The 15,861-nt window shown below is 35.3% G+C and overlaps 1 protein-coding gene across 1 annotated transcript in view; it reads left to right on the top strand.

Annotated features, from left to right (window-relative positions):
* Positions 1–15,642, top strand: part of LOC150102167 (uncharacterized) — a 66,966-nt gene extending 51,324 nt beyond the window's left edge. Inside the window, exons 3-6 of the mRNA XM_090399504.1 lie at positions 569–610; positions 10,610–10,680; positions 13,718–13,777; positions 15,006–15,642. Of these exons, the coding sequence (XP_090255630.1) occupies positions 569–610; positions 10,610–10,680; positions 13,718–13,777; positions 15,006–15,272 (440 nt within the window). The 3' untranslated portion in view covers positions 15,273–15,642. The remainder of the gene's footprint in view (positions 1–568; positions 611–10,609; positions 10,681–13,717; positions 13,778–15,005) is intronic.
* The last annotated feature ends 219 nt before the right edge of the window (positions 15,643–15,861 follow it).

Here is a 15,861-nt window from a genome sequence, read left to right as displayed (position 1 = left end):
ACTCGTAACATATGAATGCACAGCTACTCATGACCTCCAAGCTATACACTGAATTGTGTAAGAATATTTATGTTAAACATTTTGCATGTATCTCTCAGATCAGCTGCGAGCTTCGCAGGGTTAAAGGCACGTTAATCAAAACTATTGTCGCATATATCGAGGGATTGCCGAAATTAATCAAATCCCATTAAGCAAGGGATACCTGTATATGTTTCTGAAATAAACATAAGTTATTCTGCAAATTTGAATATTTATATGTAGATTTCTGTGGTTAAGCAGTTCTGTGGGAAGTTTTCAGCATTTTTATTTTTTTAATGAACTTTGTATATTACAATGTGGTCTTAATACCAAAAACTTCCCACAAAATTTCAATATTATTTAAAAAGAAAAGCCATTATATGTATACTGACTCATTCAAAACATAAAACCATTCATTTTGGAATGTTACATAAGACACGATGAGAGTACTAATGTTTTTTTATTGATATTTTGTGATGTTTACAAAAATTTATCTCTTCTCTTAATGAATCATGTTGGACTCTTAATAGCTATTGTGTTATTATTTCAGGAAAAATACAGGAGTTGAAGGAGACTCTTGAAGAAAAGCAGCGTAAGTATAAAAAATTAACTGCATTAACCTTTGATTTGTGAGGAAGAATTTTACAAAACCTCTGTAGGTCAGGTTTCAATGATACCTGTTGGTTGGAAATAGGCAAGTTTGAATCCTGACCAGGACATGAAGAATCTTTATCAGGACTTTTTAAGTAAAGGTGTTAGCCTTTACTTAAAAAAGATCGATATGGAAGTTGCAGGATTTTCTCCTCTAGAAAAAAATCCAGCCAAAAGAACATACTCAAATGATATATTACATCATGCAGATAGGATTACATGCACCACCAAAGCATTAATTATTTTTCAAAGAAGCCAAGTTACTGGTAAATAAGAGCAGCTTTCAAGCATTGGAAAAATATATGATGTTATATTTATACACACAGTATATAGAGATAGATTACAACCTGTATGTAGATGATATTATATATCAGTGCATCTTAACCTTTTTCCACTCACGACCCCTTTTCACCCAAGAAATTTTTACACTGCCCGGGTATACAGGTATATAAAGTAGGTATACAAATCAAAATTACCGATAATAAATCATAAAGAAATTTGTTGATAGTTTTTCCCCCACTTGGTTAGACTATAATAAATTTAGTTTAATCCTTTATCCAAGTGTAAGCAAACAAAGTTTGCACCCGAACTATCTTCAGGACTGAGGCAACTCATGGTAAAGGTGGACCAAGATCTCATCACTACTTGTCTTAGTATCTCCCATAATGCAAAGCACATCTCCTTGTGGACATGAATAATGCTTTGTGTTAAGGGATGGGCCACTACCCAGACCAGTTTCGATCTTTATTGAGGTGTCGTCAGTGGAAGGCAGACCCAGAGGTGGTGATACTAAGGTGGAAGCAATGGAGAAGTCATATTTACTATACAAGTTGCCAAAAGGTGTCTCACCTTATTATTAAATTACTCTGGATTTAGAAAAAGATGTTGGAAGGTTTTTTTTTTTCTGTTTAACATAATCCTTACTTTATACACATCAACAATATTGTGGTTTCCAGCTTAAATTACTATCAATTTTTAATCCCAAGTTATTACATTGACTTTTTCTATTTCCTCACAGTTGCAATTTGAATTTGGCCTGCACTTCCAATCATGCAGAATTAATTGCGCAGTGAAGTTCATTTTGCCTGTTGTATTTCACAAATTAAAATTTACATATTTAATTTTTGAGACATTCAGACTGAGTTTATTTGACTGGAACCAGTTTGTTACATTTAAACACTAAAAAACGCAACATCAAAAAGAAAACTAGAATACAAAGTACAGGAAAAACAAATAGCAGCTCACGCCCTTGAACAGAAATACACCCTGCAAATTGACAAGGCCATCATAATAGACCGACAAGACAATGAAACAATAGCCATAAAATGTGACAAGCACTCAATCAACGTCCACTAACCCTATATAATTTCTGAGTGTTCGAAGCTCCACAACATAAACATTTGGTCACAACCCCGACCAATAGGCGATAGCACAAACACTTCAAAGGCAAAACACCAAGCCAACATGACATAGGATCCACTGCCTCCATGAGTTCAGACGAAGATCCACGTGGTCGAAATGGCTCGCACCCCATCAACCCTATCCCTGGCCGACTTTTCCCATTAACCAGTTTCTAAAGTTCAGCCCCTTTTTTCACCTTTCCCACCCTACAAAAAAGCACTCCACCCACCCTTAATTATAATATGTGCGTATTATATAGAAAAACCCAGGTTTTTTCAAATTAATTCTCCCACATTGCCAACCTCCCCCCCCACTCCCCCTTTCAACACATTAACAGCAGAAGTATGCACAACCCAGAAAGAAGACAGGCAACAACATCCAAGATAAGGTATGTGCGAATTTTCTTCTATTATGCTACATATATTTGTCTCTAACACTACATCTGCAATGCCCTAAGAATTCTTGGGTAAAAAGCCAATGACATTAAAAAAAAGGGGCACTACTAAACAAAAGCAGGCAAAATTGCTGTAAAAATAACAGCAGTTTGTTACTTTTAAAAGACCAGCATTCACTATGCTTTGCATTTGCATTTATTTTACTGTTTAGTTTAAGATTGCAGAAGTCATTGATATTAATACTAAATAAAATTGATCCTAAGACAGATCCTTGTAGTTTACTGTTTTGGAGCTGCTATAGCTCTTGTTTATTTTTACAATTAGTGATCTGGCATTTAAGTAGTTTTTGAATAGGTTTAGGGCAGTACCATGTGTATATCTAAAAATATTGCTAGTGTTAGTTTTTGTTTATTTAGGGAGATATAAACTGTTCGTGAATTCAGTAAAGCATGTTCTGTAACTTTTGCCTAAACCCAAATTGATAAGTTGTTTTGTCCAGAAATTTCATGAGTCCAATTTTTACCAATTTCTGTAATATTTTCGAAAGGATCAGTAGAGGGGAGATCGGTCTGTTATTTTTGTTTCCCATAGTACAACTACGACCTTCTTAAAAACTGATGGAAATGTGCCTGTCATCAGTGAGAAGTTAAAAATGTACATCAGGGGTTCCATAATGTACATCGGCATTCTTTCACAATGCTAGTGTTAATACCATCATCATATCCTGAAATTATTATTTTTATTTTTTTTTTAGGCTAGCTATAACACTTTTGATTTTGTTTTCACAAGTGGGGAAAAGATATATGGAGTTATCAATTCTTTTGGGAGTCTGATTCTAAGAAATGGTTTTAGCATTTTTCAGAATGCTTTCACTGACCATGGCAAAGTGATTATTATATTCTTTAGCTAATCCTCTGTCTCCATTTTCTCTATTCCTATTGATATCTTTAAGTATGGGGAGGGTTTATTTGTGTATATCTTTGCCTATAAATGTATTCACAAACTTCCATTGTTTTCTGTCGTTTCCTTGGGATTTTAGGAATTCATTTCTTAGTACTTGGAACTGTGTTCGTAACATTGATTGTGCTGGTATTTTTAAACTTTTTATACACTTTATCTCTAATTTTTATATACTTGGTTTAATCCTTTATCCAAGTGTAAGCAAACGAAGTATGCACCTGAAGTATTTTCAGGTATCCCATAATGCAAAGCTCCTTGCAGACATGTATAATACTATGCATTATGGGAATGGTTACTACCCAGACCGGATTCCCTGTTTTAATTGCAGAGTTAACTCTCGTATGATACCCCCCAGATCACCAAACAATGAGCAACCCAAAGGATCATTTAACTCAGTGTTAGCTCCACCGAACAGAGCCATAATCTCAGCAGTGGCCCCACTCAGAGACAGGCAAAACCCTACCCCAAGCAGATCTGCTCATATCTCAGGGAAAGAACTGCCCCTTTCCCTGAGAGCCAGACCTGGAAACAGCAATAGCCGAGCCTCAGTTAAAACTTCATTGGCTACAGCCTTGCCACAACCACACAAAAAGCACATCAGTGGGAGCCAGACCCAGAGGTGATACCATGGTTGAAGTAAGGCAGAAGTCATATTTTTCCTATACAAGTTGCCAAAATCTGTAGCACCTTATTAAAATACTCTAAAATAATATTAGAGATAGGTGGTTGTTGAAAGTTTTTCCACTTGGTTATACTATAAATTGAAGATACCAAGAAATCATATACTGTACTTAGTTTAATCCTTTATCCAAGTGTAAGCAAACAAAGTTTGCACCTGAAGTGTTTTCAAAACTGGGGCAACTCGTGGTAAAGGTGGTATGATTTCATATCACTTGCCTTAGTAATATGTTTAGTAATAAGTTGCCAAAAGGTGTGACACCTTTTGGCAAGTCATACAGGAAAAATATGACTTCTGCATTACTTCAACCTTGGTATCACCTCTGGGTCTGGCTCCCACTGATGTGACCTCAATAAAGGTCGAAACCGGTCTGGGTAGTGACCATTCCCATAATGCATAGCATTATACATGTCTGCAAGGAGTTGTGCCTTGCATTATGGGATACTAAGGCAAGTGATATGAGATCATATCATTTTTACCACGAGTTGCCCCAGTTTTGAAAACACTTTAGGCGCAAACTTTGTTTGCTTACAAACCAAGTATATAACTTCTTGGTATCTTTAATTTATTTTATATAGCATCTGATTTCCTATGTAATCGAGGCAATTTTTCTTTAATTTTGTCTATTATTTTAACTTGGATTGAGTTTTATATTTTATTGTGTAGCATCACAATAAATTTATGATATGAGTTATCAATATTTGTTTCCATTGTTATCTTTTCCCAAGAAACAGTGCTCAAGTTATGTTTCAATATTCTGTAGTCAGTTGTTGTGTAGGGGATGTTTTCCCGTTTTACTATCTGTGTGCTGTACTTGCAAATGCACTTTGATACCAATTGGAAAGTGATCAACAAGAGGTTGGTGCAGAACTGTTGCTTGGATTTAGTTTCCACTTAAAGTTCTACCAAATACATCTAGGTACGTTCTACCACCATTGAATCCTCTCGTTTGGACATTGTTCATACATTGTTCGAGTCCATGCATGGCAAGTAAATCTAGATAATCTTGAGATGAGCTGCTATTCAATATTCATATCCCGAATTATGAGAGAACATTGTCACTTCTGATTTCATCTAGACTACACTCGAGTTTTTGTATAAAGTTGAACTCTGTGTAGCAGTGAGACCTATATACAGCCATTATATATATATATATTATGATGCTCTAATATAAATTGACATTTTCAACTGTTTTCATTTTAATGTTAGTAATGTTATTAACAGTTATTGAATTTCGAATAAAGATAATTACACCTCCAGATTTGTTATATCAATATAACATTGATAATTTTTAAATGCACTTAAATGGTACAAATCAATTTCTTTGTCTTTAACCCAGATTTCTGTTAATATCAGAACTAGCCAATAGTTTAAATTATCTAGTACTAATTCTATATGTTATAATTTATCTCGAATACTTCTATTTATATGCAAAATAAATATGCGGTGTCTGAGGATGAAACAAGTTTCCTAATTCCATTGAATCATGACATATTACACATTTATGAAAAGTGACATCATTGTTATACTCATCTGTCATTATTGTTTGTGAGTCAGATGTTACTGTCACTGTTTTTTCAGTTTCCACAAGTTTTCTTTACATCTGATCCACAATATTTTCGATGTGTCGTTTCTTTCTTCCTACGAAAAGGTTGCCATATTTGATGCAAAGATATTTCCAGCTTCTGCTTCTTTACATTTCTTTGCAATAAACAGTAGAAAATTGTCACATATATCAGTTGTTCTTAGTCTATATTTGATATTTTTGTTTCCGTCCAGCCTCTGTTTAAATTTTCTTTTAAATTTTATGATAGGCATTGCTCTGTTTTTTTTTGCCCACTAGGAACATGATGCATAGCCTCAATATCATCTTCATTATAGTTAATCTTGATTTTATGTGCAATTTTCTCTGCTACTTCATGCACATTTTCACGTGGCTCATGAGGAACACCAACAATTTCCAGATTTCAGCTAACTGCCTATTGACCTGAATCAATAGTGTTAGATCTGAAATGGGCAACCTCACTTACAATGAAGTCACCCATCCAGAATCTAACAGAATATGTCCCACTAAAAGAGCATACTTGTCTTTTCAGCAATTAAGTTCATGTCATAAAAAAATTAATATCATGATCAATAAGATGTATTTAGTATGAGTTTTGATAGATCTAAATTTAAATTTGTAAATGTAAAATAATCAAAGAAAATGTGTAAAGATAATTGCTATTTATAACTACCCATGCAAGAATGTCAGTACACTGCCCAAGAAAGGGCAAAGGACGCGCAAATGCCACCATAGTATTGTATGCGCCCGTGGGTGTTAGTACGTGGAAAAATCTAGAGGCACGCGTTCCCCAAAATGGAAAGCCCCGTATGGCGGTGCGATGAGGTCACCCAGTCGGGGACGAATCGAAAAGCCGAATATGCAAAATCTAACTCAAAAAGAGGGTGCTGGAAAGGGAGAATATATGCAGCAACGCAGGTCTGCAACCCCCCCCCCCCCCATTTTGTTTGTTCCAGTTTTCTCTCCACGCGCTCCTCAGTGGTCAACGATGTCTAACTCCTGCGTTCCCGGAGTTGACTATTGTACGTCCCGGCAAGGCATCACAGCAGAGTATGGCAGATAAACTTGTGGGCCATCAGCAAAGAAAGTGCACCGATGTAATTCTTGAAGAAGCGAGCGCCAGACTCGAAGAGTACACGTGACTCCCACGTGGCAGCAGATCCTGAACAATAAAGTTTCCCACCACGAAGGAAGGACAGAAGGAATCCCGAAATCCTATGCAGTGCAGATAAGTACTTTACATATTCTTTGTCCCTTAAACATTAGGATGATTGTGAATGGAAGAAATTGTGTGTTTCGGAATGAAAATTGAACTCTAAAGATTAAGCAGATTATAGAACATTTAATTCTCATTAGACTGACTGTCCGAGAATCATGAATATGTTAAGAACCAAGGTTTAGACCCATACGAAATGGAAACAAGATGTGTTTTGTGACTAACGAAACGAGGACTTGATCAACTGTGTATAGTATTACAACCATTTGAAGAGAATATTTTATGTAAAAAATGAGAAATTGTATGTTTAAGGAACGAGAGAGTGAGTGAATCCTTAGATGATTTTAACTTAGTATTGCTTACATCATGCTTATACCTTGTATTACTTGAGTTCATTAAATATGTTTTATAGTTTCATGTGTGTGTGATCTGACCATGTAGACTGACTCTTACAACTCATAAAAGTTACGAACCTGTTCATTTGTATATGCGTGTGGGGATACCCAGAGTAAGTTAAGAAGGAAGGGCTACGACTGCAAGATTAGAACACCTACGGCCTCTGTTCAGTTGTAACCACATTGGTGGCATCTAATTTCTGTGACCCTAGGTTAAGATATTCTCTGTATCTAAGCTCAGGCTGGCGTAGTATATAAATTCGTCTGAGAGAAAGGGGGGGCCTCTCACAAGTTAGAGAGTAGGTAGTCTAAGGATCATTAGCGAACAGGACACATAGTATAAGAAAGACAAAAAGGGATAATAAATAAAACAAAGAGAACAAAAGAAATAACACACACAACAATAGGCAGTTAGCTCAAACCTGCCTACTGATTCAGGTCATCCACTGTTTCATGAATTTTTTATGCCCTATACAGCTCCATATTTGCGTTTTCTAGTTCAAAGTTCTTTGTTTTATTATTATTATACAAACACCTCCTGGAGTCAAGACTCATCAAGGGAGGCTATAGTAAGATGCATTCTAACAGCGATAACGTTTATCATACCTCATCTTAAATTAGTTCAATGTTTGCACACTTACCAACTCATTTGGCAATAAATTTTCACTAACCACTTTCCATGCAATAAAAGTCATGCTGCACTCTCTTCTTGTCCCTATCCCCTATCCTCCTTCAACCCTTTAAAAAAATATCTGCGGTATCAATTCGATAAGTATCCCTTAGCAATATATATGTCTTAAGCATATCATAATCATATCGCCAGCCTGGCTGGCCGAGTGGTTAGTGTACTACTGCCGACCATCACCACTAGTATTTCAAAAGACAACCACTTTCCACCCAAAAAGGCTGCAGGTTCGAATCCCACCTTGGGCATGGATGTCTGTGGTTGTCTTTTGAAATACTAGTGGTGATGGTCGACAGTAGACTGTCTTGGTGTAGTTGTGGTCAATGGTGGAGACAGAGTTGTAGAGCAGGTGCCCTCCCTTGATGAGTCTTTGGACTCCCTGGAGGTGTCTAATAATAATATTACCCCTCTTCTGCCTGTTGACTGGCATCAGTAATTTACATTTTCTCAACCTGTCTTCATAGTTAGTATTCTACAATCCCGATATTTCTTTTTGTTATTCGCCTCTGAACTTTTTCCACAGCTTGCTTCTCACCTATGAATGTAGGTGACCAAACTGATTCACCGTAGTCCAGATGTGGTCTAATCAAAGCACTTGTGCAGTGGAATGACCACATCCTTATCTCTACTTATGATTATTATTTTTGCAATATGTCCCTTGAACTTCAATTCCTTATCCACCAATACCCCAAGATCACATGCCTCCTCTATCTCCCGTAACACAAACGCCTCCAATATGATAAGAAACTTTAATGTTTTGAGATCCAAAATGAAAAACCTTACATTTACTGGTGTTAAATTGACATCCCCCACTTGTCTGCCCACATAGCCACTTTATTCAAATTGCTCTTAAGTACCAGTATATCTGCATCATTCCTAATAACTTTTCTAGCTTAGCATCACCCACAAACAGCTGAATATCAGCTTGCAAACCACTCGTAATATCATTATTATTATTATTATTCCTGACACCTCCAAGGAGTCCGAAGACTCATCGCGGGAGGACACCTACAACTGTCTTAACCACTACACCGAACCACTACTACGAATCATCTCCATCAACGCCATCTACCGCCCACCTCCACTACTACCACAACTAGTATGTTTTTTGTCTGTAAATTGCGTGTGTTCTGAAGGGCTGATTTGTCTGTATGCGGGATGAAAAACCCGAGTTTCCGGGAGAAAAAACCCTGCTACCTCCGTATGAGATCGGCTAACTCACCTTCGATTGAAATCGACCAGATAAAGATTCCTCCCGTCGCGACGAGAATCGAACTTAGGCCTATTCCAATCATTAACAAATTGAACAGCAGTAGCCCTAGAACAGAACCCTGTAGAACCCTGGTAACTCTACTCCTGAGAGACGTGGCACATCTGTACACAACTGTTTGATATCAATTAGAAAAATCCGTTGATCAATATCCAATCAACCAACTAATTTTTCCAATTAAGTTCCTTAACTTCTTGTGTCAGGCCAGCAATGATAGCCAGAAAGCCATCTATTTTGTTCGAGATATATTCTGTCGAACTATTTAAGTTGTCGATTTTTTTTTTTCTTTTCATGATCCCTATTAAATCTGTAATGCATATATTGTCCATATTACTTATCTGTGGAATGCATGCTTCATCACCCCCAAAGAAGTTGCTAGCGGGCATTGGCTAGCACACTGGAATGCCGTCCGTTGTGGAACAAAGAGTTGGAACTCGGAGCAGGTCTTTGTTGTACATCAAATTTGCATTTTTGTTTTCTGTCTTTAGAGAGCTTTTTAAATTGGCTTTCACTGGGACCAGCACAGTAAAAATGATGACTACTTTTGCATTTATCTGCACACATAACAGATGTAACATCAATACATGTCTTTTCACAAACTTTGCAGCAGACTGCTATTACGTTAGATAGAATAGGATTAACATTAGCAATAAATTCTTTGTTCTAGGTATTCAACTTGTATACTAGTCCAATGGCCACCATTGACTAACAGCAAGTTGAATAGGAAATTTTTTTCCACACAGTTTACAGAGCTTAACTTCATAGAGTTGGGTATAACTTCAAGAATTACAGGTATTATAATGCATTTTTTAAATAAGGTAAGTGATTAAAAAGTAATTTACTACAAAGTACTAATTAATTAAAAAGTTGTTTACTACAGAGTACTATTATACACACATAATACTTCACAGATTGTGTGAGAATGTAATTCTACACCTTTGCTTTATAGATGATAATAATATGAACATCTTTAATCGTATGAAATGTACATAGTGTGAAAAGTATGAAATACGAAATTAGAAGAAAGTAGATATTTATATTTCAGTTATTATTCCTATCAGAATTTTAAGCCTCAGAAAGACTTTTTACTCTATCCAATACGTGCGTGTGCACACACGTTCAACATAGAAAATCGAAATGACTTCTGAGTCAGCTGCTGTTCTCTTTTATAGACAACAACATTTACACATTATGTAGTTACAATCGGAAAGATTTTTGAGTTTTTGTAGAATAATGTGCGTGCACTATGATCCCACTGATTTCACGTTTCACTTATTTCATTTTAATTAAGTATAATTTTCATAGTCTGTGCATATAATGTAGCTTGTAATTCCCATGACCTCAAATATATATTTTCTAATTTTTTCCATTTTAGGCCAGATAAATCATTTGATGGAACTTAAAAATTTCAGAGAAAAAGAAATTAAGAAACTATCTAATTCCTTGGTTAGTAAAAGATTCATAATTAAAATTGATATACATTATATTTAAAAAAAATACTCTGAGAAGTCATTCAGATAATAATATTTCATTTAAAAATTATTTTAAAAAGGTTTGCTTATTACAAAAGAGATTTGCTAGTTAAATATACTTAGAATGTTTTTATTTTTTATATTGAGTTCATACACGAGAGGTTGGTTGATCAACTTAGTACATTAGTACCATATATGGGTAATGGGTTAGGAAAGAAGGAACTTGTTTACATTTGGTTTAAAAGACTGCATATTGTATTCCTTGGGAAACACAATGGTGGGAGACTGTTGCACGGATGAAGGAAGAGGAAAAGAAATTTGTTCTGTTGGTTTCAAGGTGCATGGTGAAGGGATGTTGAACAGCAGCTGCATGTGTTCCGAGTTTAGTACTAAGTGGGGGAATCATTGATGCTATTTCAGATGAATATTTTCCATGGAAATATTTGTAGAATATACATATTGCAGAGACCAATCATCTGTGCAAAAGTGGAGGGAGTGAGTTGGCAAGAGACGGGTCATTTATAAGTCTAATTGCTCTCCTCTGTATTGAGTCAAATATTTTGAGGGAGCTTTTAAGGGGCCCCACACCAAATGTGAGAGCACTATTCAATAGCTGGGTGGATTTGTGATTTGTTAAGGTTAACAGTTGTTCAGAGGTGAAGTAATGTCTTGAGCAAAAGAGAGATCCTAGTTTTTTTTTAGAAGCTGAGGATACAATGGTTGTGATGTGTTTATCTCAGGAGAGGGTTGATTATTATTATTATCAACACCCGACCACCATGGAGTCAGAGACTCATCGTGGGAGGTACTCACTATTACATACAATGCTCATTCAACCGTGTCTTAAGTCTCCAGCAATGGCCTCTTGTTCTACTTCCTTCTCCACTTTTATGAAAAATCTCTTCCATGTTGATCTGATAACAACCCCTGACCAATTTATATGTCTCAATCATATCCTCCCTCTTCCTCCTATTCACAAGGCTCTGCATCTTACATTCCCTCAATCTGTCCTCGTACTCCACATTTCAAAGACCACTGACTACCTTTGTGAATCTTCTCTGTACCCTTTCCAGCATATCCACGTCACCATTAAAAACCTGGCGACCAAATCTGTGCACAATAATCCATATGAGGCCTGATCAAGGCCTTATACAATGGAATCATAACCTCTCTATTTCTGCATGTCAGGGTTCTCCACATCATTGCCATTATTCGATGTGATGTCTTCACGACTTGTGTAATGTGGCCCCTGAATTTCTGGTCGTTGTCCACCATCACTCCTTGATCTCTCATCTCCTCTGCTTCTGTTAAAGTTTCCCCCACCAAGTGTATACTTGGCATCCCATCGTTGCTTACCGAATCTCAAAACCTTACACTTAACAACATTGAACTGAAAGAGAGGTTTGATGTCAGGGTAATTGCAAGAAGAGAAATCTCAAATTGTCTGGAAATTTGGGTATCATCAAAAATAATACTGGGAAAAAAATGGTTCTTTATTTTATTTATTTATTTATTTGAGAAATGAGACAGAATCGGGTTTTATTAGCATTGAAATTGATGAGGTTATCTGAACCCCATTGGAGAATGGCTTGGAGATCAGAATTGAGGACCGTGGTGGTTGATGATGTTCTGTAGGTTGCAGCAAGTTGTGTAGAATAAAGTTCATCAAATGAAAGGGAGGGGTGCAATGTGCTGTCATGCCACAGTCAATAAAGCTGCCTCAATATCAACTAACTGAAATTAAAAATTCAAATTTATCAGTTGAACTGAATCCACTGAAACCTGAAACGGAGATGTGAAAAAAATAAATAAAATTAAACTACCTAACAGTATAACCCACATATTAATCCCTTCACAATTCATTCATATATATTGAAATTGTACTTCAAAATATGAAGCTTCCATTGGTGAGCATGACAAATTATAGTATATCCATTTTACTATAAAAGATTTGCCTTTTTTTTTGAGGGGGAGAGACAAAATTATGCTTAAATATAACTCGATTTTAATCCCATGACTTCTAAATAAACCTGTAGATAAATGTTAAAAGAAATCAGTATTGGTAAATGTTAATCACAAATTCTGTGAATGAAAATAATCAAGAAAACAGCCTAAAGTTTCTCAACCTTGACATTCAATCTTATTTTAAAAAAATATGACCGACTTACACAAAATAGGAGCATTCTGCATACTGATATGAGAAATGAGAACACAGAGTGAATGCATGCGACTAAAAGACGTAGCCTAACTCTGATTCAGGAATGAAAAAAAAAAAAAGCAACAAGAGGAATTATTTATTTTATTTATAATTTGAAAGAAATTGAACTACAACCAATAATTATTCCTCTTACCGGAAATTATAAAAGGAAAGTGAAAAATATCCTGCAAAATTCTATGAGTCAAATGCTATTTTTATTTTGATACAAGGCATGTCAGATTAATATAGTGCAAATTTCATCCACAGCAGAGAACATTAATGTAGATGCATGAACAAATGAAAAGAGAGCATACTTCTTAATAAACTAGTTTATAATGGAAACCACATTTCAAGGAAAACCTCCAGTAACTTTCTAAAACTTATGCAGTCACTTCACAAGACGAGGCCCTTTCTATGGCCAATGGACCACCTCATGCCTTATGAGCCACCATGTATATCATGTTCTATGTAAATTTCTTCCCTTCCTATTTTCGAAGTGACGAACCTATATGATTCGTCACTTATGATGAATAAATAAAATAAATATATTAGAGAGTAAATTCAGAGGAGAATAAACTCAGTTAACGCATATTATGTACTAGCCCTTGTATATAATATGATTTGGCCATAATTACAACCAAACCAACTGTCTATCTTTTCATAACTGTGTTATTTTAATCCCGAGATGCAAATGTATTTAAAAAGATTATATTTATGCAGCTGTCATACAAATTGAATGTTTTCCTTATATGACAGATGTTCTACTGGTATTCTGCAGCAAGTTCTATATAGAATATTATATTTTATTTGATAGGCAAAAGCACAGGTAATGGCCATTTACTCTTCTACATTTGGACAGGAAATCCTCAAGAAGGTAAGTCTTGTAATACAAATTATCAATTTTCGATAACAGTTTAAATACCACCAATTCTGATTCAAAGAAGTGCTGCTAGGTTTTCAACTTCATAGAAAATTTTCCAGTATTTTTTATTTACAGTATAACCAAGTGAAAAGGCACCATTCATATTTAAGGTTTCGATATTTTCGAACGCTAAATCTAAGTTCCAGATGTAATTTTTTCTGCTCCTAGTTAAACTCCTAACATATTGTTAGCAACTTAGAAAACCCTCCCCAACTTAGACTAACTTTAAATCTGGGCCCAGCACCCAAGCCATTTAGATGTTCATTCATTTTACACTTTTTTTTTGATCAAATCTGGTTTATTTGTTTTACACACATGTGATGTGATTCACGTCTACGTATTTTCCGACGAAAGGGTGCATTTTGTATGTGTTGCACATGATACAAAAGTGCTTATTGTTTTAGGGCTACTGAATTACTATACAATTGGTTTTTTTTTAATGCGAATCTTATTTATGAAAGGTTATAAACCTACACAGCTTTAATACCTTGCATAATGACAGCTTTATTTTCCTGTTCAGAATTATATACATCAGACGACTTTGCACTAAGTATGCAACATGTGCAGGGATATTAAAAGAATATAAACAATAAAATTCCAAAAAGGCTGATCTTGAATAGACTACCTTTAGTATAAAATAATTAAAGAGAAGAGAATTGCAAACAGAAACCACGTGGCCTTTATTAATCATGAAAATTTGGTTAAAGTAAGTGTCATAGTAAATAATATATATAAGCCATCCTTAGTATAAATACATGCTACCATCAGACTATACTGCCTTATTGAAACTACCTTTATTATATGGAAGCAAATCAAAAAGAAAACGAATTATGACATTCTTATGAAAAACAACTGGATGTATCAGAACAGAAAACAAATGAGGAAATCTTAGTCCGATTATAAAACCAATCAGTTATTACCTAAGTAAATATAAACAAAAATGGATGCAGCTAATTCTAATGGGCAGTAGGGACTGCCACAATTATTGTACAGTTATGAAATAAATGGGTAATGAAGAGTTGAAAGAACAAAGTACTGCATGAGGCCAGGACAGACTGTTTCGCCCCAAATCTATAATAAGATGAAAAAGGAGAGATGTAATTTTTTTTTTTTTAATAATTATTTTTATTTCGAGTATTTTTTGTATTCTCTCTAACGGTTATTTATATTTCCATTTCAGTTGCTTCCTCAGTTGAAGACCTGTCTGGATACACTAAACAAAGTGGTGGTATATGTAAAACAGGCAGCAGAATTTTTTGCTAATACTTCAAAAATGATTGAAAATGGAGTAGAAGGGGAATGTGCTTTGGTGGCTACAGGTGACTATCCACCTAGTCCCATCAGTGGATTCAGAGTCTTGGAACGTATAAATATTGAAATCAATTTTTTATGCTCTATTTTAAGCTGCCTATTTGTGGCAAGCAGCAGGAATGGGCATATCCCATAATTCAAAAAAAGTAATTTTTTCATGTACTTTACGTTAACACGTTAAATTTTTTTTTTTTGGGGTGCGTGTTAGTCTGCTGTTCTGTGACTTTGATTGTATTTTGTTTATTTTTTTTTTTTATTATTATTATTTAAGCTTAGAAAGGGATGTATTCACCCAGTTATAGTTAAATGTTATCCATATTCTATACTCACTGCTGCATTTAGTGGAAAAATTTTTTATGATTTTAGTCTCCAGTACTCCTAAACACTTAACTTTATTACTTAATTTCTCATATACATATATATATATACATATTAAATTATAGCTAAAGATGTTACATAATCTGTAAGTTGCAATCAGCAATAAAGCTAATTTCTTTTTCAAACCACTTCATGTCCTTTATGGAGAGTGAATGTCTCAGCACAAAAAATGTCTCACCCTGTTTGTGAGGTAGCAAAAATAATTTGCTACCTCACAAACATTGTTGCCTGCAACAGGATACGAACCCACAGGGTCTTGGTTAAAAAACAGGGAGGCCGTCCATTTGGCCACCCAGGCGCTGGCAGATTCAAACGTCCAAACAATTATTGATGATTTTCTTGTGCTG

This window comes from Typopeltis vanoorti, chromosome 10, assembly GCF_054136105.1.
Source record: "Typopeltis vanoorti isolate ZY-2024b chromosome 10, IOZ_Tvanoo_1.0, whole genome shotgun sequence".
In the NCBI taxonomy this organism is placed as follows: domain Eukaryota; kingdom Metazoa; phylum Arthropoda; class Arachnida; order Uropygi; family Thelyphonidae; genus Typopeltis; species Typopeltis vanoorti.
The sequence above is the reverse complement of the archived record's forward strand: the minus strand, read 5'-3'. Positions and strand labels throughout refer to the sequence as shown.